The sequence below is a fragment of the Zootoca vivipara genome, chromosome 16 (assembly GCF_965207765.1).
Source record: "Zootoca vivipara chromosome 16, rZooViv2.hap1.1, whole genome shotgun sequence".
In the NCBI taxonomy this organism is placed as follows: Eukaryota; Metazoa; Chordata; class Lepidosauria; order Squamata; family Lacertidae; genus Zootoca; species Zootoca vivipara.
The window spans coordinates 8992141-9017522 of record NC_142599.1 but is presented as its reverse complement, the minus strand read 5'-3'; the positions used below and the strand labels follow the sequence as shown (position 1 = coordinate 9017522).

At 47.0% G+C, this 25382-nt stretch overlaps 1 protein-coding gene across 2 annotated transcripts in view; it reads right to left on the bottom strand.

The window, feature by feature from the left end:
• Positions 1-25382, bottom strand: part of MMP17 (matrix metallopeptidase 17) — a 151524-nt gene that overhangs the window by 41272 nt on the left and 84870 nt on the right. For both annotated transcript variants that reach the window (XM_035099020.3, XM_088659755.1), the window contains exon 2: positions 4824-4956. In XM_035099020.3, the coding sequence (XP_034954911.2) occupies positions 4824-4956 (133 nt within the window). The remainder of the gene's footprint in view (positions 1-4823; positions 4957-25382) is intronic.

The following is a 25382-nucleotide window of genomic DNA, read 5'->3' as shown; positions in this document are numbered from 1 at the left end:
TGCTGACCAGCGGGCTAGTCTCATGTTCTTAAGGACTGGGAGATCTTTCCTTCCTATGCCTCTGAATACCAGTCAGTGAGGACCACGAGGAGGGCAGGTTTTCCATAGACATCTGATCAGCCACTGTGAGATCAGGATACTGAAGGCGCTTCTTATGTGATACCTGAAGGAGCAATCTCCACCCCCATCGTTCAGCCTGGATACTGAGGTCCAGCTCTGAGGGCCTTCTGGTGGTTCCCTTACTGTGAGAAGTGAGGTTACAGGGAACCTGACCTGTGGAACGCCCTCCCGTCCATAGCTGCCAAGTCTCCTGTATTCCCTGGGAAATCCCCGTTTTTCCAGCTGTCCCTAGCTGAACAAATGGATTTTTTGGTTCCCCCCCGGTTTATTCTGGCGCGGTGGCCATTTTGAAACTGGGTGGAGCATGCCCAGAAACGACTTTTGATGCTGCTCTGCCCAGTTCCAAAATGGCTGCAGTGCGACTTCTGGTGCGACGGCCATTTTGGAACTGGGCAAAGCAGTGTCAAAAGTCACTTCTGAGCATGCTCTGCCAGGTCCAAAATGGCGGCAGCGCTACTTCCGGTCTGCTACTTCCGGCCCGGTCCCTTATTTCTCGAACAGCAACTTGGCAGGTATGCCTCCCGTCCATAGCTGCCAAGTTTTCCCTTTTCTCGCGAGGAAGCCTATTCAGCATAAGGGAAAATCCCTTAAAAAAAGGGATAACTTGGCAGCTATGCTCCCGTCAGATGTCAAGGAAACAAACAACTATCTGACTTTTAGAAGACCTCTGAAGGCAGCCCTGTTTAGGGAAGTTTTTAATGTTTGATGTTTTATCATGTTTTTAATATTCTGTTGGGGGCCGCCCACAGTGGCTGGGGAATAAATAAATAAATAAAATTATTATTATTATTCCCACTGTTTTTCTTTACATAAAGTCAATGCAACCCCCGAAGATTCACACACAAGATACGTGCTGGGAATTGCTTCGAGTTTCCTCAAAAGGAAAAACAGAAACAAAAAAACAGGCACACCCTGCCATTTCCAAGCTGCTCTTTAAGAGGAAAAGATTACACGCTCTCCTTTAAATTTAAGTGGCGTGCGCACTTCCAATTTCAACGAAAGCGCGGGCCAACCAATGAAAGCAAACTGTTCCTTCTTTTCGCTCCCGGGCACCTTGCTGCATCCGATAAGATGGGGGAGAAATAATTACATGAATTTAATTAGGAACTGAGAAGGAGAGTCCCGGAGATGTGGCGATATGGGAGGGGGAGGGGGAGAAAGGGAGGAGAAGCTTGAAGAGCTGTTCAAAAGACAGTGGCTGCTGTTCAAAGCCTGAGTCACACATAGCTGCCCTAAAAGCTTCTCTGCACTTGGCAAAGAAAGAGGGCATCATAATTAGCAGGTTCCTTCAAGCTTTTCCCGAAACCAGGGGGAGGGGAGCCCCTGGCCCAGGAGCTGCGAGCGGCCCTCACGTCCTCTCTATCCGGCCCTCGGAATTCTCCCCAGGCCCTGCCCTTACAACCCAAATGGGTTTTTGCCTGGCCGCACTGTGTCCTTGAACTGAGAATGCTTCCTGCTCACGTGGATGGAAGACAGCAAGGTCTGTGAGGTTGTGTGCATAGAAAGTACTTAGAACAGTGGTGAAATGTACTCCCTTTTTGCCCCACCCGCTTCTGCTTCTGGCCCCTCCCACCAGTGGCATACGACCCCCCAGAAAGTTGCCCAGAAGGGAATGCGGCCCTTGGGGAGGAAAAAGCCTCTCTGTTCCTGAAACAGAGAGCCACTTTGGGCTGTGGGCAATGTGGAAATCCTGTGTTGAGAAAACTAGCCTTCTGAAAAAAGATGTGCGATTTCCTTCAATTTGCTTAGCTGCCTCTGGATTTTGGGTCATCGTGGGGAGAGAAGAGGAGCTATCCAGGAGCTGCAGGAGCTGCAGAGAAGTACTTAGGCCTTATGGTGAAAGGGGTTGTTTATACTGGTGGAATGAAGTCCGAAGGAAGTTAGCAGTTAGAAAAGGATGCTTTCAGGTAGAGATGGGGAAAACCAGTGGTTTTCCCGGGCTCCCACGGCAGCGAAATGAAACCCCCTTTCCAGGAAGACAGCATAACTTGAGTCAAGGGGTCTACTCTGAGTAAAACTTAGATGGCTTCAACTCATTAATATTATTATGTGGTAATAACAACAACGCACAATCTGCCCCCCCCCTTGAGATTTTGTCACAAAGCTGTGGCTTCTCTTTCTCCTAGCTCATTTTAGCTGTGCTTAAGGTCAACTTTTATAAAGTCGTTAGCAATCTGCAAAGTAATTAAGCTGGGGAGGGGTGGGCAAGAAATAAAGCGAAACAGGGGCAGGAGGGTTTTGGGGGGGTGAGGAGGAAAAGGCATGCCAGATGTCTGGACGGCTCACGTGTTTCAGAGGTGGTTTGGGAAGACAGGAAGAGACAGGCAGCTCTCCGCACCACATTGCGGAAACCCCCCACTACCACCCCAGAAGCGTGAGAGGCTGGCGAAATAATTGCCCGCCTCGGGTTGTCGGCCGCACGGGGCGACAAAACACCTGAGCCATGTAATTACTTCCCCGGGATTGCAGGCGAGACCGTCTGCTTCTCGCACGCAGGCAGCCTTCCTCTCCCAGCGGAAGCTGCCAAGAGGCCACGAGAGCAGCTGCGGAATGAAAGGGTGAAGATTCCCCGATCAGCTACTGCTTCTGGTTCCCTACTGGACAGAAGGCTGTGTTGCGGTGGGTGGGTTGGGGGCAAGCTGACTCGTCTTGCAAACCCTCCTCCAGCCTCCCCCGCCTTTGCATAACTTTTATTTCATTTGAGTCATTCTGAACATATGTTACTGCTAACAGCCTTTCCTCTTCCGAGGGGACGTGGTGTCGTTTGCCAAGGAATGCCCGCACTGTTAATCTTGCTCACAACATGGCGTTTCGGTCAGAGTGTCGGACTAGGGGCCTGGGAGAGCAGGGTTCAAATCCCCACTCCGCCACGAAGCTCCCTGGGTGGGGACTTTGAGCCAATCCCCCCCCCTGCCTAACCTACTGTCAGGGGTTCTTGCGACTACTCCAGAGTAACGACGCTCCACATGCTTGTCTTTAAACAGTATTTTATTGGTGCGCTCTATTTACAGTGAAACAGGTGTGGAAAACATGTCTGCTCATTCCGATGCAGAATCCGGCACTGCCCCTCCGTGTGACTTCCTCCAACATAAGAGTCTTGGGACAGTAAACCTCCTCCCCTTTCTTCTCCTGCGTAATTCCAGAACCGGAGGAAAGGGTCTATGCTCCATGCTTTCCTTCTTCCCCTTTTCCCCCTCTATCTCCTCCCTCCTGTGTAGCCAGGGCTCTCCCATGCTGCCAGAGCCCTGGCACTCTCCCTCCACTTCCTGACTGGTTTCCTCAGAGCCCTCGCTTCCATCACTGCTTAGGGAGGAGCTACTTCTGATGCAAGGGGGAGGTTCTCTATACTGTCTCCCCCTTCCACCTACCTATCAGGGTTGTTGTCGTTATTAAGAGAAGACAGGCAGGAGAATCGCATATGCCATCTCAGATGGAAAGGCAGGATAGAGAAGTGCAATAAAAGAAACATGGTTTGTATCCAAGCGGATTTCTGCTGCCGCATCTCTCGCTTTTCCAACGTTCGGCTCTGCTTTGCAATGGTCTAAGGCAAGGGCCAGCAAACTCTTTCAGCAGGGGGCCGGTCTACTGTCCCTCATACCTTGTGGGGTGCCGGACTATATTTTGGGGAAAAAAATTATGCAAGAGCACCATGAGCCCCAGGGGCTGCTTACCTGTGTCTTGCGAGCGGCAGGGGCTGGCGGCGGCAGTGGAGGGATGATGAGTGGCACACGAAAGGGTTCCAGAGAGGGGCTGCTTAAAATGCCCAGCCTCCTTCCTCCTCTAGGCAGGGCGCAGAGAAGCCAGGAGGAGGGAGGGAGAGGGAGGACGGAGAGGGAAAGAACGCATGCACTGGTGATCCACGCAGCGATTCCCGGACCGTCTGCGGGCCATATCCAGAAGGCAGTTGGGCCTGATCCAGCCCGCGGACCTTAGTTTGCCCACCCATGGTCTAAGGAGCCAATTGCCAATCTGGTGCCGTCCAGATGTTTTGGACTGCGATTCCAACAGCCCCAGTAATCACCTTTCAAAAACATCTGGAGGGCATCAGGTTGGCAAAGACAAACCAATGTGCACCTGAATTCTGAATCTACCAGACAGATTTCCACATTGCTTTTGTGTGATGTAAAAGCCACTTCCAGAACCAAAGTGCTCATTTCTATGTAATTTGCTTCCTGAAGCAAAACTCCAGTTGCAATTAACGTGGAAATGAGTGCTAAGCTCATTCTGCATGCAAAGGACATGGTCAACCACTAAGCTGCTACCATGCCGCCTGGGGCACTCTTGAGGTCTTTCTCCGGCGCCTGTGAAGTCTCTGAACCCCCTAACACACTGCCCCCTTGAGTCATAAGGTGGTGTAATGGTCACTTCCCCCCCCCCCTTGCTTGGAAAACCGAAGGAGGAAGTTGAGAAGAATGATGCTCTTTTCTTCTGTCAACTCTATGTGCTTTTCAAGCTAAGATGAATTCTATTCAGTCTGACTTTTGCCTAGATTCCTTGGAAATGCAATGAGTTCTCCCTCTCCCTCTCTTTCTTTGGGAGGTGGGTGGTTTTTATCAAAGGAAGAGGAAGTGAAATGACCAGATGGGGTGGCACTCACAAATACAAATGGGCCCACCAGCATTAAAAATAAAATAAAAAATGGCACCCACTGTATTGAGCTATGTTGGAAACAACAAATGTTCTCCTCCCAGTTCTCTACTCACCTAGAATCCCAGTGGTTTCAAGGCCGCCAAACTGCTGCATGGCCACAATGGCTTTGGTGAGCTCTTCCTGTGTCTGCAGTTTCCCTGTAATGGGGTCTGGAGGGGGCAGATAGCCGAATTTTGTCAGCCAATCCTGTTAAAACCAAAAAAGGAGAAGTTGAGAAAAGAAAGAAGTGATTCAATACGTCAAAGTGTCTCTTTAGTTCCACCTCACCTTTTCTCTTTCTTTCTCTCTCTCTCACCCTCACACACTCTTACATGTTTACACTCGGCTTCCACATCGAACGCCGCATCCCTCATTAACAAATGGATGTGTCAGAACAGATCTATGTACATTACTTTAAGTAATGGAATCTGATGACCTTCATGCATCCCAGAGCTGACATTTAATTTTCCTAACCAGCTACAAAACACTTTTGATTACATAGACGAGCAGTTATAGGAAACTCCGGGTTGCACTTCCATCTTGTCACTAAAGGGGTCCACGTGCGTCTTGGTGAGATAACAGCGAAGGGGAAGGTGATGATGCTCTGGGCAAGAGACAGGGGTCTTTCAGAAACCCAATGAAGGATAAGATCTACTGCAAAAATAATGATGCCTAGGACCAGGCATCCCCAAACTTCGGCCCTCCAGATATTTTGGACTACAATTCCCATCATCCCTGACCACTGGTCCTGTTAGCTAGGGATCATGGGAGTTGTAGGCCAAAACATCTGGAGGGCCGCAGTTTGGGGATGCATGCCTAAGACTCAGGGCTCCTAATCCTGAAGGGGCCCCAGAAAACAACTTCAATCCACGTTGCTTAAAAAAATTGCTTTGAAAAGTACATCATGCAGATAGACAACACTTCCCTACTTCCTCCTAATTACTTGAAAACGATAAGGCATGGGATTTTTTTATTCCCACCACTGACTTTGACATGTGAAATAATCCAGTACAGCAATTTTAATCAAAATATGAGATGTTGTAGTGTTACACACACACACACACACACACACACACACACACACACACACATTGTGATGATCTGCCATGGAACAACCCCATTAAAGAAGATAGCAGTGGTTACCCAGCCCACATTGCTGGTTGCGAAGGGCCCCCCATGACAGTTCAAGCTTCAGGGCCCCCAAACATAGGCACCAACTCTATAGGGCTGAGGTGTTTTCAGCCCCCCCCCAAGTCTTTGGGGATGGGGCTGAGCCCTCCCAATCTTGAGGGGGCGAAGGAGGCCAAGTGTGGCCTCTCCACCACTCAGCCAGCACCTTTATTGTGATGGGGCGGCCAGGAATGTCTGGAGAGTCCCGGGGTGTTTCTCCTGGAGCAGTGATGAAAGGATGGCCCCCCAAATGTAGGTCCGCCACAGCCCCAATGGGGTGCACTTAAGAGAGTTGGATAACAGATTACGAAAAAACAAGCAAAACTGGAAGAATGCACTGTGAAACCAAGAAGAAGAGGAGGAGTTTGGATTTGATATCCCGCTTTATCACTACCCGAAGGAGTCTCAAAGCGGCTAACAATCTCCTTTCTCCTCCTCCCCCACAACAGACACTCTGTGAGGTGAGTGGGGCTGAGAGACTTCAGAGAAGTGTGACTAGCCCAAGGTCACCCAGCAGCTGCATGTGGAGGAGCGGAGATGCGAACCCAATTCACCAGATTACGAGTCCACCACTCAACCACTACACCACACTAGCTGAAACAGAGTCAAAGGGCACAGACCCAAGGCTTAAATTTTCTTTTCCCACAAAGGTGAACTCAATGCTACTTACAAAAACAAGCATTAAAGAGTGCAAAAACAAGAGTAAAAACAACACTAAATGTTGCTCAAATGTGTGTGTGTGTGTGTGTGTGTGTGTGTGTGTGTGTGTGTGTGTAGAGTCAACTCCACCCCACCCAAAGATAAGCAGAAAATTAAGTCCAATGACCTGAGTGAATCAGAAGGTTTTTGCTTGGCACCTAAAAACAAACAGTGATGAAGCCAGACCCATCTTCCTTGGGAGAGAATTCAATGCCACCACTGAGAAGGCTCATTCTCATGTCACTGCCCTCCATGCATCCCTCGGGAGGGGGCACATGGAGACTGGCTTCATATGACAACTACAGTGGTTCCTCGCTAGACGAATTTAATTCGTTCCACGGGTCTTTTCTTATAACGAAAAATTCGTCTAGCGAATCCCATAGGAATGCATTGAATTTTTTTTTTTTTTGCCCATAGGAACGCATTAATTTAATTTCAATGCATTCCTATGGGAAACCGCGATTCGCTAGACATATTTTTCGTAAAATGAATTTGTCTAGCGAGGAAAACTCCGCTAGAAAAATCCTTTCTTTAAGCGAAAATTTCGTTCGTTAAGTGAGGCACCACTGTACAGGGTCTGGGTGGGTTCCTGTGGGGAGAGGAGTTTTGAGATGTTGGGGTTAACAACAGGGACAGGAGAACCTGCTGCCTTCTGGATCTTGTTGGAGCACATCTCCACTGGCCACGTTGACTAGGGCAGCGTTTCTCAGTGTGCCGCGAGACGCTGGCTGGTGTGCCGCGACGTGCGGCGACGAGAAGGGCGATTTGCATTGTCACGTGCCTGGCGGCCGCCAATACCCAGCACTGACCCGCCGGAAAGCAATATTTCTCCTCCTCTTTCCCAAAGCTCAGTGCAAACGAGCCTGGCAGCCGCCAATATACAGCGCTGACCCGCCGGACGGCTTGTGAAGCCTTATTACAGGAGATTGCAACCAACACAGCAATTGGCAAGTGTTTCTTACAGTCATAATTATAGTCAATATAGGGCGGCACAGAGTTAAATTTTTTAACTTTTTTAATGGTGGTGTGCCTCGTGATTTTTTTCATGGAACAAGTGTGCCGTGGCCCAAAAAAGGTTGAGAAACACTGGACTAGGGTTGATGGGTGCTGGAGTTTAGCCTTCAAGTGGAGGGCTGTGTTTTCTCCAGACTGAACCACAGGCCAGTCTGGGGCTGGTGGGACTTCTGCAACCACACCCATAGGTATCTGGCTTTCCTCAGCATGCCCACCTAAGATATTAGGGGTTGTGGATGTGACTGCTGTGGAGATACCTGTAACATCAACAGTTTTGGTGAGAAGCTGAGAGTCGACTGCTCTTCCTGAAAGGGTAAAAGCAGAGGCTTCCAGAAGAAGCGACCCCTCGCTACTTAGCAAAAAGTTTGATCAAATGTTTGCTAGAGGATGAGGATGCTGGATCCGTGCAGCACAATTCTAAGGGGGGGGGTGAAATGCACTCATTCATTTTGACAATTCACACCCGTCTTGCATCAGCAGAGGAAACAGAAGGTTCGGTGGTGATTGGGGTGACAACGGTCATTGTTCTTGATCAGCACCCAAGAAGTATCGAAATATCGAGCTGTTAAGGGCTGCTATCCACCTGGGGCTTTTAACTGGGTCAATACCCCATTAAGTCCTCTCTCTTGGCAATGATTAATGTTGAGTGTCAACATCAGGTTAGAACAGCAGCGCTTGACCGCTTCATGTCTAAGTCATACCCCAGGAGACGGTTGGGACAGCACAGCAGAAAATTCTCAGGTTCTGCATTGTTCTAATGGGAAACTGGCCTCTGCAAGTCTCCCCATCTTGGCTGCCCTTTGAGTTGTTTAGTATTTTGATCTCCGCCATCCATTTCAGCAATGCAGCAGTAATACTGTAATTAATAATAATAATAATTTATTATTTATACCCCGCCCATCTGGCTGGGCTTCCCCAGCCACTCTGGGTGACTTCCAACAGAAAAATGAAATAAAATAATCTATTAAACATCAAAAGCCTCCCTAAACAGGGCTGCCTTCAGATGTCTTCTAAAAATCTGGTAGCTGTTTTTCTCTTTGACATCTGATGGGAGGGCGCTCCACAGGGCGGGCGTCACCACCAAGAAAGCCCTCTGCCTGGTTCCCTGCAACTTGGCTTCTTGCAACAAGGGAATCGCCAGAAGGCCCTCGGAGCTGGACCTCAGTGTCCGGGCAGAACAATGGCGGTGGAGACGCTCCTTCAGGTATACTGGACCAAGGCCATTTAGGGTTTTAAAGGTCAGCACCAACACTTTGAACTGTGCTCGGAAACGTACTGGGAGCCAATGTAGATCTTTCAAGTGTCTGGGGGGGCTACTGTAACTGGTAGGGCAGAAGGCAAGGAGCACAGCAACAAGCGGAGCCAGAGACAATGACTGGGAGAGTCAACCAGCTGCCCCTTCCCACCTGTTGAGTGCTACAAAGGCAATATTCAGACCAAGGAGGAGGAAGCCAATGGGCAGTGCCACACCCTAGTAAGGACAGAGCCCCATTTATCCTAATGGACTACCCTCCAGTGCACCACTGAGATTCTGATGCAAAAGAGAGCATGAGATAGATTTCACTAGCGTTTAGTGAAGTTCCTGCAACTTCACTGTGAATCATGTTATATACGAAAGGCTATTTTTTAAAATAAAAAACATAGTTGCCACATGGCTCTGTCAACCATTGGCTGAGATGCTGCGATGCCACAAATTGTTCCAACTGCTTGTGGGAAACTGCAGTAAAACATAACTACCTGTATTCATGAGTGCCAGTTAGTGCACGAAAGGGTTTGGATTGCAGGGTTAGACTCCTAGACTCAGATAGGTCTTCTCCAAGTAAAACCTTCTCTTCCTCTTCCCTCCCTCTCTGCACCATGTAAGTGACTGAGGAAGATGTGCCTAAGCAAACTCCAAGCTTAGAGCGTGTGTCTGAAGTTATATTTCTGTATTTTCTACCTATTCTGCCTGTGTTCTTTTTGCTGCTGCTTAGATAAATGCATGAATCTGACCTTTGGAACATTTTGTAAGCAAAGCATTTTAAGACTTACCCAGCAGTGTGTGGTCTGTTGTTACAATTATAATGCCCTGTGCTAGATGATGTTGGGAGATTGAACCCGGGACTTTCCCCATGCAAGATATCACAATTGGTACTGAAACTGGGAATCCCCTTCCCATTTTATCACTGGTGACATTCTTGGAAGTCTCCTTGTTTGTTTGCAAACTTCTTTGGGTTGGTTTGGGCAAGTTAAAAATGACTAAAAATATCAATTTTATTACATGCACCATGCCCCTTTGCTTTCATCTTCTACATCCATCCATTCTTCCTCCATCCATCCATTCTTCTTTCCTTCCTTCCTTTCATTTTTGCATCACCATTTCTTCTTATCCAAGCCATCCTTTCTTCCATACTCCCATTCATCACCTCCCTTCCTATACACAACTATACAATCCATCCATGCTCTTGTTCCCTCCAATCTCCCACCACACCTTCCTTCCTGATTGCTTTGGCAACCATTTGTTAGGAGCACGTCCCCCAAACCAACCCCTGGCAAAGCAACCTCTTCATCGCGAGGCAAGTGTGGTCCAGGAGGCAGCCTGCACAATCCCCGACAGCTCCCCGCTGCAATTATTTGTTCCTTTGTACGGCAAAAGTAGCTGCGACAGAAATGAGATACACAATTTGCTCTTGATGGGTCCTGAAAAATCATCTCAGACATGCAACCCTACGTTGGCCCATCGATCGCCACATCTTGGCAGAGTGCAATTTGGTTTTCTTGACATCTACGGAACCCATGTTCTCAATCCTCTAATTGTTAAGGAAGCTTTGGTATGCTACAGAATGGGCCAATTTGGCTGATTGTGGAGCATCTCTGGAAGGAAAATCATTGCAGGAGCCTCAGCAAAGACGAAGACAGCACACTCTTCAAGACGGCAAATGTGAGAGATGGAGAAGCATTTATAGCAGAGGGGTGAACCTGTGAGTCAAAACTGACATTTACGCCTCTCAAGGGACGCAGGTGACGCTGTGGGTTAAACCACAGAGCCTAGGGCTTGCCAATCAGAAGGTCGGCGGTTCAAATCCCTGCGACGGGGTGAGCTCCCGTTGCTCGGTCCCAGCTCCTGCCAACCTAGCAGTTCGAAAGCACGTCAAAGTGCAAGTAGATAAATAGGTACTGCTACAGCGGGAAGGTAAACGATGTTTCCGTGTGCTGCTCTGGTTCACCAGAAGCAGCTTTGTCATGCTGGCCACATGACCCGGAAGCTGTCTGCGGAAAAGCGCCGGCTCCCTCAGCCAATAATGCGAGATGAGCGCCGCAACCCCAGAGTCGGTCACCCTTCCTTTGTATGCCATGAAATCTAGAAGCTTAGTTTCAGTGCTTAAAAGAAAGTGAGATGGAGAACATATTTGAGGAAGGAAAACCAGTTTTATAGAGGGTGAGGTGGTCTCTAAGATTTGTGGGTTCTGGACTGTGTTGGGCTTTTATACCAGGACCTTGAATGGGCTTGGAAGCCAACTAGTGATGAGGATATATTCTGAAATGTAACACAACAGTCCTGTGAGGCTGCAGAATCTAAAGCAACTGAAGCTTTTCAATCGTCTTCAAGGGCAACTGCGAGCCAGCTGCACATCACAGCTGTCAAACTTGAAGGTTACAGCAGCGTGGCTCAGTGTGGTGACCTATCTTCACGACAACCTTATAGGGGAGGCCACTGGCTTGTCAAAAGTCACTGGGGCTTTGATCCCATGTCTCCACACTCTAAATCCACTTGCTATAGCCATTGCAATGTCTGGATCCAGAAGCCCCTGAGTTGATTGTACATCCTAGCATAGAACGGCCTCCTTTCAACAGCATATTTGACACGCTTTCTCTTCCAGTTCTCAAAACTTCCTCCATGGAACCAACAAAAAGATCCAACTTGAAAATAAAAAATATTCAGATGTTCCAGCATTATTGCTGAATGCTAAAAAGTTTGGAGGGAAAAAAAGCTGTGCCATTGTTCACAGTGCTCAGAAGAGAATAATAATAATACTAATACAAAATCAGAAGTGCTGGGATAGGCAGAAATGTCTTGAGATATTTTCCTTCTCGCAGAGACCTCGCTTTGTGCCGCTCCCTGTGGTAAACACAGCTGGGGCAGAATCCCACTGAGCCTTCAGGGGCTGAACAAAAGGCTGCCTTTGACTGCAAATGTCTCTGGAACCAGGGTGACATTTGCAGCTCCATCCAATGCTCATTTTTCTCCAGGGGTGCGAAGCCTGTGACCTGTGGGCCAAACTTGGTCCACCAGGGGATCAGATAAGGCTTGCAAAGCCTGTGAAATAAAAAAATCTCCACCTGCCAATCAACTGACTTCACTCTGATGGATGGGGTTTGAGTCTGGGGGTTTGGCTTTTTGACATTGAACTGCAAAAAGAAGATGCCTTACTTCCTAAGAACTACAGGTGTCTAAAATCTTGGCCTAATCTGGCAGTTGCCCCGTACCTATCCAATATTATCTATGAATCTTATAGATGGGCCTTTTCCAGAGCCCGATTTGATGCGATGCCTTCAGCTGTCTTACACGGCAAATTCTTGCTTATACCAATCGAAGAGCGCCTCTGTCCATGCATGTCCAACAAGGTGGAATCTATTATTCACATTCTTCTATTCTGTGAATTCTATAATGAAGAACGATCGTGACTCATTTTACCCCTATTATCAAAATTCACACCCTTGCCATATTATCTGGAATTTCCCCCCTGAAACGTTACACAAATTCCTTCTGGAAGACTCTTTGAGCTCAGCATCCTACGCTGTGGCCAAATTCTGCACCTTAGCTATTAAAAAACGTAAATCTCTTTTATTGAATAACATATTATAACAATTTGTCCTGCCCTCCGATGATGATATTGTGGCTACAGTTCTTAGTTAAATTTCTTATTCTTTTATGGTGTTTTATTCCGCTGGCCCTATATTTTAAGTATTATATATTGACTGTTAAAACCCCATATCAGTTGCTTTTATTGTTCATGTAGAGAATTATGCAGAATTTCTGGTTTAATATGCTGGCTGTTTGCCGTAATAAACATTGACTTGACTTGACTTGAGTCTGGGGGTACAAAGCTCAGTGGGTTATAGCATCTGCTTCACACGCAGCAGGTGCCTGGTTCGATCCCCAGCATCTCCAGGTAGGACAGGGAGAGAGAGACCCCTGCCTTGAAACCACAAATACCGTATGAGAGAGACAAGAAATCTTAGGCAGGCCAGGATGCTTTGCTGGGGGTCATATTTCACATATTGATCCAAAATGCCCAAACCTTTGCCTGCAAGACTTTCATGTATGGTCAGATACTGTTGGAGTTACAAGTATCTGAACGACACTGAAAAGATCCCCCATTTGCTAGGTGTGCAATGGGAATTATAACCCCCATTGTTCAGCCCAGACACTGAGGTCCTCCTCCCAATGTCTTCTACTGGTTCGCTCACTGCGAGAAGTGAGGTTACAAGGAACCAGGAAGACGGCCTTCTTGGTACTGGCGCCCTCTCTGTGTAACACCCCTTTCAGATGTTAAAGATCTTAGAATTTTGAAGTGTCAGGCATAGCTCTAGTGGCTTTAGCCCAAACGTAGCAGAGTTTTCCTGCACAGCGCAGAAGCTAGTTGAGGTGGAAATGACTAGTCGGCTAGACGCAGAATAACTATTTACAGGATTTATTAAAAGAAAATAAAAGCAGCAGAGTTTCTGCATACAAAGCAAAGCAAAATAAATCCTTACTCTTTCTCTCTCCAACCATATACACAGCACTTCTACTCCTAACACCTAACAAAAACCAACTGTGCTAGCATTCCTTGATAACAGAGTTCAGTGCTGGTCGTTAACCAATCAGAAGAGAGTAGTTTCTAGGTCAGGCAGACCTTGGCTTTCTGCCAAGAGTAAATTGACACTGCCTTGAGTTAATTGTGTGAAGCAAGAATCTGTAAGTTTCCCATGAGAACCAATTAACCAATTAACAGAAACTGAACAAAAGAAATGAACAACTATCTTTTAGAAGACATCTGTTAGTATGTTCTGATATATGCTGTAAGCCAGGCATCCCCAAACTGCAGCCCTCCAGATGTTTTGGCCTACAACTCCCATGATCCCTAGCTAACAGGACCAGTGGTCAGGGATGATGGGAATTGTAGTCCAAAACATCTGGAGGGCCAAAGTTTGGGGATGCCTGCTGTAAGCCGCCCCGAGTGGCTGGGGGAAACCAGCCAGATGGACGGGGTATAAATAATAAAATTATTGTTATTATTATTGTTGTTGTTATTATTATTATTGTTACCTGCAGCCAGCCAGTATAGCATATGGTGTCCTGGTTGGATTCAGTCCTGGAGACCAGGATTCAAATCCCCACTCAGCCCTGAAGCTCCCTGGGCGACTTTAGGTCAGTCGCTCTCCCTCAGCGTCACCTACCTAACAGGGTCGTTGTGGGTACAGAATGAAGAGGAGGAGGAGTACCACGTGTGCCACTTCGAACTCCTTGGAGCAATCTGGTGTCCTTCAGATGTTTTGGACTACAATTCCCATGCCTGGCTGGGGCTGGGGGGGGGGAGATGTGGTCCAAAACATCTAGACGCTGCCAGGTTAATCAGGGCTTAGCTAGATGGACAAAAAGCATGAGATGAAACAAGGCTGCTTCCTGCCGCAATGTAGGCCTTATTAAAGACCTACAGCAATGTTGAAAAGGAGAAGAGAGCAGCTTTTGTTATGAAATGCATTTGACAGCTTTCATCCGACCAAAACGGGCAGCTCAGGTTTGGATTACAGTGGTGCCTCGCTTAACGAATGCCCTGCTTAACGAAATTTCCGCTTATCGAAAGGATTTTTCGAGCAGAGGTTGCCTCACTAGACGAATTCGTTTTATGAAAAATTCGTCTAGCGAATCACGGTTTCCCATAGGAATGCATTGAAATTCAATTAATGCGTTCCTATGGGCAAAAATGTTTTTTTAAAAAAATTCAATGCATTCCTATGGGATTCGCTAGACGAATTTTTCGTTATAAGAAAAGACCCGTGGAACGAATTAAATTCGTCTAGTGAGGCACCACTGTACAACCGTTTGTGTGTCTCCCAACCACTGCTTATTTATTTGTTCCCTAGGTTTCCCCTCCTGGTGCTCATTATTGGCACTGTTTAGTTTTGAAGCAACATTTTTAAAAATAATAATAATCCTGCCAGGATCAGTTTAATAAACCACTTTGATGACCCAGGGTTCATTACATTTTTTGCAAAGGCGGGACTGTCAATGGAAATGCTATAATTTTGAAACTGCTCGCTTTAATGCATTTTCTGTCGACACTTCCCCGCGCTGCTTTTTTTTCGGTGGATGATGCATTATATTGAAAAACACATTTTCAAAGCAGAGCCTTTTAACCTTCAAAAACAGCACAGAAGATGACCCTGAAAGAATGACCCTCCCTGCTCAGCCAGAGTTAAATCAGCTTGTTTTACTAATTTGAGTGAAGTTAGAAATTACTTTGTGTAACTTTGGTGTACGCTTGGAATCTCTCGCCTTGTCAAATGCAACAGATAGTGTGCCCATTATGCAGAATGAAGGGATGAACTGCAGGGATAGACAGAGGCTCACAATGTAGGGCGGCCTTCCTGAGAGCAGCGATGTAATTGCTGGTGGACTCCCCCTCGGCCTGGTTCCTGTGGTAGAACACGTGGCGGGCAGCAATTTTAGACGGCTTGGGTGCGTAGTGGGTACGGAGCTTCCCTTGGAGCGTGTCCCATGGTGCTGCCTCGGCGGCTAGAGGTGCAACCAAGGCCCAGGCTCTCTCGAATACCTTGGAGCCACATAGACTGAGGAAGAGACCCCGCTTCCGCTCATTGGACATTGCTGTCAGTGCATTTGCTTGGAGGAAGCAAGCGAACCGAGCGAGGTACGTATCCCACAATTCAGAGGCTGGTGCGAATGGCGGTAGAGGCACGAATGAAACCATGGTTCCGATGCTGACGTGGATGGCGATGGAAGGCGCACAGTGCTCTAGCCAGACCAGTCAGCTCTGAATGTGATTTCGCTCAGTGATTTAGCTCATTGCGTGTCCGATTCTGGCCGTGCTCTGCTGTCCTTCAATCCCATCCTCGTCGCCAATGTTAAGTTGTGGGTGAGCAGCAGACAACACAGCAATTCTCCAAACAGCTCTTTATTTGAGTCAGAACAGAACAGAACTGAAGTGCTGAGCCAGCCTGCTTTTATAGAGGCTGGCTCGAACAATGCAACAAAACATCATTCAAAATTCCCTCCTAAAGTTCCCTCCTAAAACAACTGCCTCGGACCCGAGGGAAAACTATATACAGTGACTTCAATACATAACAGGGGTCATATTCTTACCCCCCCCCAATGTAAAGCACTCCTTGCTTATAGTAAACTAGCACATTGCATTTTTCTATAAAATGCACGCTTACCCCATGCAGGGCGATTTATTAATTTTTTATTAACAAAGTGGAAAGATTTTTAAAATCTACCTCCCATTTCAGGCTGAAGCAGTATCATGTAAAAGTTCAGCATCAGCTTCTGATTATTTATTTAGCTAATCATTATTATTTATATCGCACCCTTCTTTCCAAATGAGCTAAGGTTGGTGTGCACAGAGTAGACCCAGCACCATCCACTTCCATATCGTCTCATCATCTCTGACTGACCTAAGTGAGCTTCATGGCTGAGTGGGAAGGTGTTAGACCAGCAAGTGTTCAGAGTCATATGTGAACAACCCTAGATACACACAGATTGTACACTTGTTTAATGCAACATGTAAACACACCCCTCAAGTCACAACTGGACCAACCATCCCAAGTACTTCTGGTTGCCAAAAAGAAGCAAATAAACTCTATTCCCATTCATTTAAAAAGCAGCTTTTCCATTTGTCTGGCCCATATTCTTTAAAGTCCTTGCAGTGCTATCCAATGAAAGGTACTGGCAATGCTTGCTAATTAGAAGGATGCCTAAGGAACAGATTCCCCTTCCTTCCTTCCTTCCTTCCTTCCTTCCTTCCTTCCTTCCTTCCTTCCTTCCTTCCTTCCTTCCTTCCTTCCTTCCTTCCTTCCTTCCTTCCTTCCTTCCTTCCTTCCTTGGAACACCTCCTTTCTGGGGAGTTTTCTTCCTTTCTTCATCAACTTGGGCTCCGAAAGCGATTGCACACCTCTCTAATGAGCAGCCGTCCACAGTTCACCGGCCGATTAATTCATTAGAAGGAGAAACGGCGGCTCTGGAATGGGCCCAGGTCCTAGTCGCTGGACAAAAGGGGAGGCTTCATTAGCAGAGGCCGGAGGAGTTTGCTCAAAGCCTGACATCTTTTATTTGATCTGAGCTGACTCCAAGAATGGGATGGCGGCATGGGTGGAAATGTTCCTGCTAATGAACTCCCCCCGCCGTACCCCAACCTCTTTCCAAGCATGCGGTGACTTTAGAAAACAACGACGACAATGCAGCGGGGAGGGCACAACTGGCACCTCTTGTCTGCCGTGCTGCAGAAAACAGTCTCTGATGATGCTGAACTGGGCAATGAAGATTCCCCTAAGGATGCAATGATGAGAGGGGAGAGCACCATTTCTCATTAGCTAGCAGGCGTGGGAGCTACTCATTGGCTTTGTCCCTATGTGAAAAGGGTAGGTTTGACCAGCGAGCTTTCCCATCTGCTCTGTCCCCCCCTCCCCCCCGCACAAAAAAATAAATAAACACCTGGGACCTTTATAGCCTGCATGGGAGGGAGCAGCCTGGGAGTTTATTCCAATGCATTCTAACATTTCTTGGGGGGCTTTTAAGGAGGGAGGAGGGGAAATAACTTGCATTTTCTTTTGGCAAGAGGATGGATGTATCTGAGTATGAGACACCTTTGAAGACATTTTTTTTGGGGGGGGGCTGCTTTACATTTTTGTAAGCTGTGTTTTCTTGCTTCGGTGTCATATTTGTTAAACTTCGTGAGCTCCCCATGGGACATTGTTATTTTTATTTTTATTTTGCAAAAAGGCACAATGGTTAGAATGTCAGACTAGGACCTGGGAGACCAGGTTCAAATGTCCACTCAGCCAAGGTTACTGGTGGCTGGCAGATGTTGAACTACAACATCTGGAGGGCACCAGGTTGGCGAAGCCTGCATTTAGAGGGCAAACCATAGTTCAGTAGGAACTGGCTTGCACTCAGAAGGTCCCAGGGTCAACTAGTGATGTATGACGCCATTCAGGTTTGCATTTGCCGTAGGCAGAGGTGATTCCGTGCCACTGCAGTTCAACTTCTGCCAGAACCTACATTACCCATCTCACAGTCTGCTATAGCAAGATAACATAACTTTGAGTCCCTTAATGATGTTCTCATCACATTATTCCATCCCATTCATTTCAATGCATAGGGGACACAGTGCAGTGCTTTATTTCAGCTGCAACTCACCGGAACTGAGTTCTGCCACCTCTTTGGTGCAGCACCTCTTTGTAGCATACTTGCAGCTGTATAGTGGCACGGCCAGGGCCGGCGCATCCATTTTGGCGAACTAGGCAGCTGCCTAGGGCGCCAAAATGGAGGGGGTGCTGGCCAGTCTGCCCGCCGCCCACCGGTACTGCCTGTTTATTTATTTATTTTTTCTAGTATTTTATTTTTTCTATTTTCTATTTTTATTTATTTATTATTTTATTTTCTATTATTTTCTATTTTATTTTATTTTATTTATTTTCTATTTTATTAATGGGGGGGGCACCAGAAGGTGATCTTGCCTAGGGCGCAAAAAACCCTAGCACCGGCCCTGGGCACGGCACCCAGAGCTTGGGGAGATTGGGTGGAGAAGTGTCCCCCCCCAAAGAAAAGCTCAACAACTTTGGCTTCCCCATTTATGCCTCGTTTGTCAACCAAGTGGCAACAATAGTGAATACCAGTCGTAGCCACTGGAATTACCGTATTTATGTTCCGGATACACCGGCACCCTCCTGCTACCAGTATCCTTAGGATTGACCCCCCCAGCTTTCCCAGAGGAAGTGAGCAATGGGGAAAACCCTTCTCTACCCGAGCACTTGCTGAATCAGTGTGGACAACATCAGGCTACGGATGGATAATCACTTTGGGGCTAGGCAGTTTCCTACGTCCCATTTCCAAATCTGCCCTCTGCCAGATTTATAATGCCCCAAAAGGCCAGGAACTCAACTAACTGAGGACTCAGCTGTCTCCTGCCACACTACACCTGAATTTCTCAATGCTGCAGGTAGTTAGCAATCCACCAGTCATCATCAGCTGTCACTCGGACAAGAAGCAGGCTGTTCTGATGACAGGCCATCATTTGTAATCATCTCAGGGCTGGCAAAGAGAGGGAGAAGGGAGAGAGATTCAGAATCTTCCTTCAATCTCTCTCTCTCTCTCTGCCTGCCAAGAGTCTCCCTGCTTCTCTGCATCACTCCAAGCCGTTCAATAAGAGAAGTCACAGTGACAATTTGTTTATGTAAAAACAAAGCCAGAGTGACCTGGTCAATAAACCTGGAAATTGCCAAGGCCATGTTATGAATGGCATGACCGGGCAACTACCAGGTTGCCCAACCTTTGCTGTTGTACATAGGAGTCGCCCATTTGGATCTTGTGATCTCGCCAGCTTCCCACAAGCTGCATGCCACTCTGGTTGCTATGGTAATCGCTTGTTATTATTATTATTATTCAGCTCAGGGGGAAAAAATCATTCAGAAGCTGGCTGAAAAGGCTTTTCTGCAAAGGGTGTCAATATGTTTGCCTGCAAACATACTACTTCCCTCCTCATCTAAAGGCCGAACTTGTCCAATCAGCTTTTGCCAGCTGAGGTTCCTCTGGGGTAGAGATCACCGGAGAAGGTTTTTCCTTAAGAAATCTCTATGTTTGAAGGTCGAGTTATCATTAAAAGGGAAGAGACACCAATAGCAGGGAAGTGTCATGCCAAACACAATATATAAACTTCTCATTCACTGAGGCAGACCATTGGTCTATCAAGCTCAGTGCTGTCTGCAGCAGAGCTGTGGAGCCTCTAACATAGGGGTCAAACCCAGCCCTCCAGGCCATTTTGGGCAAGCCACCCGCAACCACTTTCATGGGAACATTTGCTAAAACAATGAGGGGGGAATGCTTCATGTTACCAGCGCCTTGCTGCTTGCAACGTCAAAGCACCAAATCACTAGACATCATCTGCCCACGTGCCAAATTTGTCCTAATAAAAATCTTGCTTGGGGTGCCAAAATAGGTCCCCCAACCTACACAGATGGGCATGGGCTCTCGAGGGCTTGTGGACCACTAGGAAGCTTATGCAGGAACATAGGAAGCCGTCTTATACTCTTATCATCTACAATGACCAGCTGCAACTCTCCAGGGTCCCAGCCCTACCGGGAGATATTCCCCTGCCCCAAGGAAACAAAGCTGGTGAGGAAGGCTAAGGTTTTACTCGCTAGCCTCGGCAGAGCAACAAAACGCTCACCATGGCGAGTGGAACGGTATATGCCTGAACTTAAAAAGATGCACAAAATGGGCCACACAATGGATCCTACATGCTACCAACCGATTATACTGAACATTCCTGCTGCTGGCAATTTCTCTCTCCACCCCCCCAAACTTCATGTGCATTTTCGCACTCGCTCTCTCGCTAGGTTAATGAGTTGCTTTTAAACTCTGTGACTTTCCCCCTTCTCGACTCAATTAGCCACGCATTTAGCTGTGTGGCAATTCCCGGCTAATGTAGGCTAATCGCCTCCATTGCTTGAGAGGACGGTTTGTTTCCCCTCAGCCTCGTTCGTTTTGTTCCCTGTGGCAATTTTCGCACAGACCCATTACTGCTCCCGGTGACACTACGGCAGCGGGGCTGCCGCGCAGAAGAGGCAACTCACATTAAAATGCACAGAAATTTGTGGGATGCTTCCAAACGTGAAGAGAAGAGCCTGCATGAAACCAAGTTTGTGAAATGGCAGCTCGTCTATGGCGGGCCACAATGGTCTGCAGGCAACCAGACAGGGAGAGGTCGCATTTCCTTTCTTCCAATCTGTTGGCATGTTACAAGTTCCTTGCTCCGATTGCGCATGTGTACCAGGTGACCTTTATGGGTTTCTTTGCAAGTCACTGTATTGCCATACAATGCAATACAAGGTGCAACAGGGAGGGTTGCAGCTCAGTGGCAGGCTATCTGCTTTGAGTGCAGAAGGTCCCAGGTTCAATTCCCCACAGGTAGAGCTAGGAAAGACCCCTTGTCTGAAACTCAGGTGCCGAGGAGTGCAGACATTCCTTATTTCGATGGGCTGGTGGTCTGACTCAATATAAAGTCAGTTTTTTGTGTTCTTAAAGGCCCACAGAAACCAGCAGGAGACCTGCCTACTGACTCTTGATAGCACAGCACACATGCACAGTTTGAGAGTTAGGATGGGCACACAAGGATCCTGCGCACAGACAAGTATCACGGCTGGAGCTGAAACACATTGAAATGCACAGATGTGGACAGCAGCCCTTTCCAGTGTCCCTATTTTCCAGGAACAGTCCTGGATTTACGGAAGTAATCCCACTTTCTCATTTGAATGTCCCGCTTTTCCTTAGGACACCCCTATTTTCATCAGAGAAGTGTTAGAGGGGTATGGTAGGACGTTCCTATTTTCAGTGGAGAAATGTTGGAACTTGGAGGGCACAGAGTTATGTGACCCCCAAGCATAACGTACCCCAGAACTGAATGGTGCCATCTTTTTACAGCAGTCCCCAACAACTGACCTAGATGCAGCCCCACATCAATTTTGGGGCAGCACTGTGAGTGTGTGTGTGTGTGTGTGTGTGTGTTTCAATCCTGGTGGGTGCCTCTCCACCCGATGCCTCACTCCCTGATAGGCCCAGATTGCTCCAGGCAGCCTGACCCAACCCAAGGCAACATGACCTGGAAGTTGTACGCCGGATCCCTCGGCCAATAACGCGAGATGAGCGCCACAACCCCAGAATCGTCCGTGACTGGACCGAATGATCAGGGGTCCCTTTACCTTTACCTGCCTGACGCAGTCAAAGCTCGGATCCCCCGGAATTAGCCCAATTCTGTTTGGCTTTGGGCAAAATCTGGTGCACAGGCCTAATGCCTGCAAGGAGAATGCCTTAGAACAGGCATCCCCAAACTGCGGCCCTCCAGATGTTTTGGCCTACAACTCCCATGATCCCTAGCTAACAGGACCAGTGGTCAGGGATGATGGGAATTGTAGTCCAAAACATGTGGAGGGCCGAAGTTTGGGGATGCCTGCCTTAGAAGCTGGGCATCACATGGTCCCCTCTTGTCCGGAACATTTTGTCTTGCTACAGTCATCTTCGGGCTGGACCACACACTATCTTTGGGGAAGCTGGCTAGAAAGACAATGCAATCTGCATCAGTGTGCTGACACTAGACAATCTGACTCTGGGGTGCAATTTCATCATAATTTATTTCTGGCACTAGATCTGAATGAACGTGTCAAAAGAACAACATCTGCACATTGTTGAAATCCTCGGTTGTTTTCCTGAGGCATCAGGCTTTATAAACGCCCATCACAACACTCTCGGAAGGCGGGTATTCTCTTAGGTCTAGTTCTGTTTGTTTAAAGACACGGGAAGCAATTGGTGAGGCTGATGTCTCTTGCCTGAAACGCCAAGAGAATGAGGGTGGAATCCAATCATGTCACACAGAGAATCTGTTCTTACAAACTACTTCAGCTACATGCACTGCCAGATGGAAGTGGAAGAAATACTAGCAATTTGCCAAAAAGAGAGAGAAAGAAAACTGGCCAGCAACTGCTGTGCTCACAAAGTTCGCCGTTATTGCACGTACAAAGGTAAAGGTAAAGGGACCCCTGACCATTAGGTCCAGTCGTGACCGACTCTGGGGTTGCGCGCTCATCTCGCATTATTGGCCGAGGGAGCCGGCGTATAGCTTCCAGGTCATGTGGCCAGCATGACAAAGCTGCTTCTGGCAAACCAGAGCAGCACATGGAAACGCCGTTTACCTTCCCGCTGTAGCGGTTCCTATTTATCTACTTGCACTTTGAGGTGCTTTCGAACTGCTAGGTTGGCAGGAGCTGGGACCAAGCAGCTGGGACAAGACAAGTTTAAACATAAAGATTGCTTCCTCTTCGCTGAGCATTCATTCTGCAGGGAGGTTAGATGAGACCAACTATTTAAATGAGCATTCATTGTGATTCCATGGTGGGTTAGATAAATGCACAAGTCATATTTTTACAAAATTCTCCCCCACATCACGCCAGGTATCTAGGGGGTCTTAGTAGACTGCAAGCTTAACATGAGTAAACAGTGTGACGCAGCAGCAAAAAAAGCAAATGAGATTCTAGGCTGCTTCAACAGAAGTAAAGTGACAAGATAAGGGGAAATAATAGTACCTCTCTATCTGCTGATCAGAAGGTCGGCGGTTCAAATCCCCGCGACGGGGTGAGCTCCCGTTGCTCGGTCCCAGCTCCTGCCAACCTAGCAGTTCGAAAGCACATCAAAGTGCAAGTAGATAAATAGGTACTGATCCGGTGGGAAGGTAAACAGTGTTTCCATTCGCTGCTCTGGTTCGCCAGAAGCAGCTTTGTCATGCTGGCCACATGACCTGGAAGCTGTACGCCGGCTCCCTCGGCCAATAATGCGAGATGAGCGCTGCAACCCCAGAGTCAGTCATGACTAGACCTAATGGTCAGGGGTCCCTTTACCTTTACCGCCTTGGTCAGACCTCATCTGGAGTCCTGTGTCCAGTTAAGTAGGATATTGACAAGCGCTTTCTCTCTCTCTCTCTCTCTCTCTCTCTCTCTCTCTCTCTCTCTCTCTCTCTCTCTGTGTGTGTGTGTGTGTGTGAGAGAGAGAGAGCGCATAATAAAGCATATTACTGAAAATAACATATAAAAATGCATTAAAATGGGCTAATAATAATAATAAATAATAATTTATTTCTACCCCACCCACCTGGGGTGGCTTCAAACAAAAGTTTAAAAATACATTAAAACATTGCAAAAATGTGTATATGGGACCAATTTGCCCCTAAATTAAGAGAAATTTACACTAAGATGAAAATGAATTTTCACGAGTGTTTTTTATTTTATTTTAAGTAAATAACATAAAACTGCAATTTTTCGAAAAACAGATCGGAAAAACAAGAAACTGAGAAAAACCACAATCTGGCTTCTTAGGGCACCATTTAGCTCCCAGCTTTTATACCTCAGTTTCTAACACTGCACACAATTCATACTTTTTTTGGGTACACATTTTGGTGGTTTTAATGACAACTCTTGGTGTGCGTGTTTTAAGTCAAGGTGATTTGTAATCCCAATGAGAATGTGTGTTCAAATATGTAGATGTTAGCAGGGGTCGCACAAATAATGCATAGAGTGTCCAGAGAAAGAAGAAATCCTGATAATACTTTACTGAACAAATTAAGTAAAACAGTATATAAATTGACGAGAGAAAAACAAAGTGACCTTGTGTTTTAGGGGAAGGGCTTGTTGAGAATAGAGTTAAAGTCAAGTGTACCTCCAGAGGAAAAACCACTTAGAGACAGAGAGCATGTGCTACCTCACTAGAGATCATTCTACCTACCAGGTTGCTAACAGCTCCCCTTCCTCCTTCTAACAGTGATAGAATTAACCCTTACGTTGCAAATGGAATGATCCCTGCTGCTGCACTGCCAACAGATGTAAATAAAAAAGTTTCAAGCCTGCTGGATTGGCCTGTCTAGTCCAGCATCCTGTTCTCACAGCAGCCAACTGGATCCCTGTAGGAATCCTGCAAGCAGGACATGAGTGGCAACTTCCTGCTTGCGATTCCTAGCAAATGGTATTTAGAATCATGCTGCCTTTGATGCCAGAAGTAGAACTTAGCCTTACCCTCCTTCATGGATTTGTCTACTCCTTCCAGGGGAGCTTTTTTTATTCAAGGGGAGGGCAATTGGTGATCCCGGCACTAAAAGCTTTTGTTGGTAAAGTGATTCCCCAGATGTTATATGGGGTAGAACTCTGGGGATGGAATCAGAAGCTGCTAGAACGGCTTGAAATCTTCCAAAAATTTTATCTCAGAAGAATTCTAGGCCTCCCTCAGAGTACTCCGGCAGCTTTCCTAAGAGTGGAAGTAGGATTACCTTCTGTGTCTGCCAGGGCCCACTTAAGATTTCTGCGTTTTTTCACCGACCTCGCAGATGCCTCAAACACCTCATTGGCTAAACAAGCCTTTGTATCTTTACAACATAATACTACTTGGCGTCAAAACCTATTAGATATTCTATCCAGATACAATCTACCTGAGTTTAATACTCTCAAACTGTGGAGCCCTGATAAAGTTCGGGAATGGATCTTTGAAAAAGACGCCTTTTTGGACACCACGAAGATAAAAAATTCTGGGTTTTCCTACTGGTTTCCCCGAGTAAAAGCAGTCAAAATCTGTGCCAACTACTTGGTGGAGATCACTGATCCCACCCTTTGGAGAGCTTTTACTATGGCGCGGTTTCAAACATTGCCAACTGCATATTTGACCGGTAGATTCACAAAAACCCCAGTAGAACATCGTCTATGCCCTTGCCTTATGAAAATTAAAGAGGATCTTATACATTACCTCCTCTATTGCCCCATTTATTCGGGCTTTAGAGATGCAATGCTGCAAATTATACCCAACTCCATAATCAATCCTGAAGACAGAGTAAAATTTTTGTTGGTTGATGCAAACCCACGTATTACCCATGCGGTAGCGGTTTTTGTGATGAAGGCCATGAAAGCCAGGGAAAGATTTATAGATGACAATGTAAAGACCCCTTCATCGTCTGTTTAAC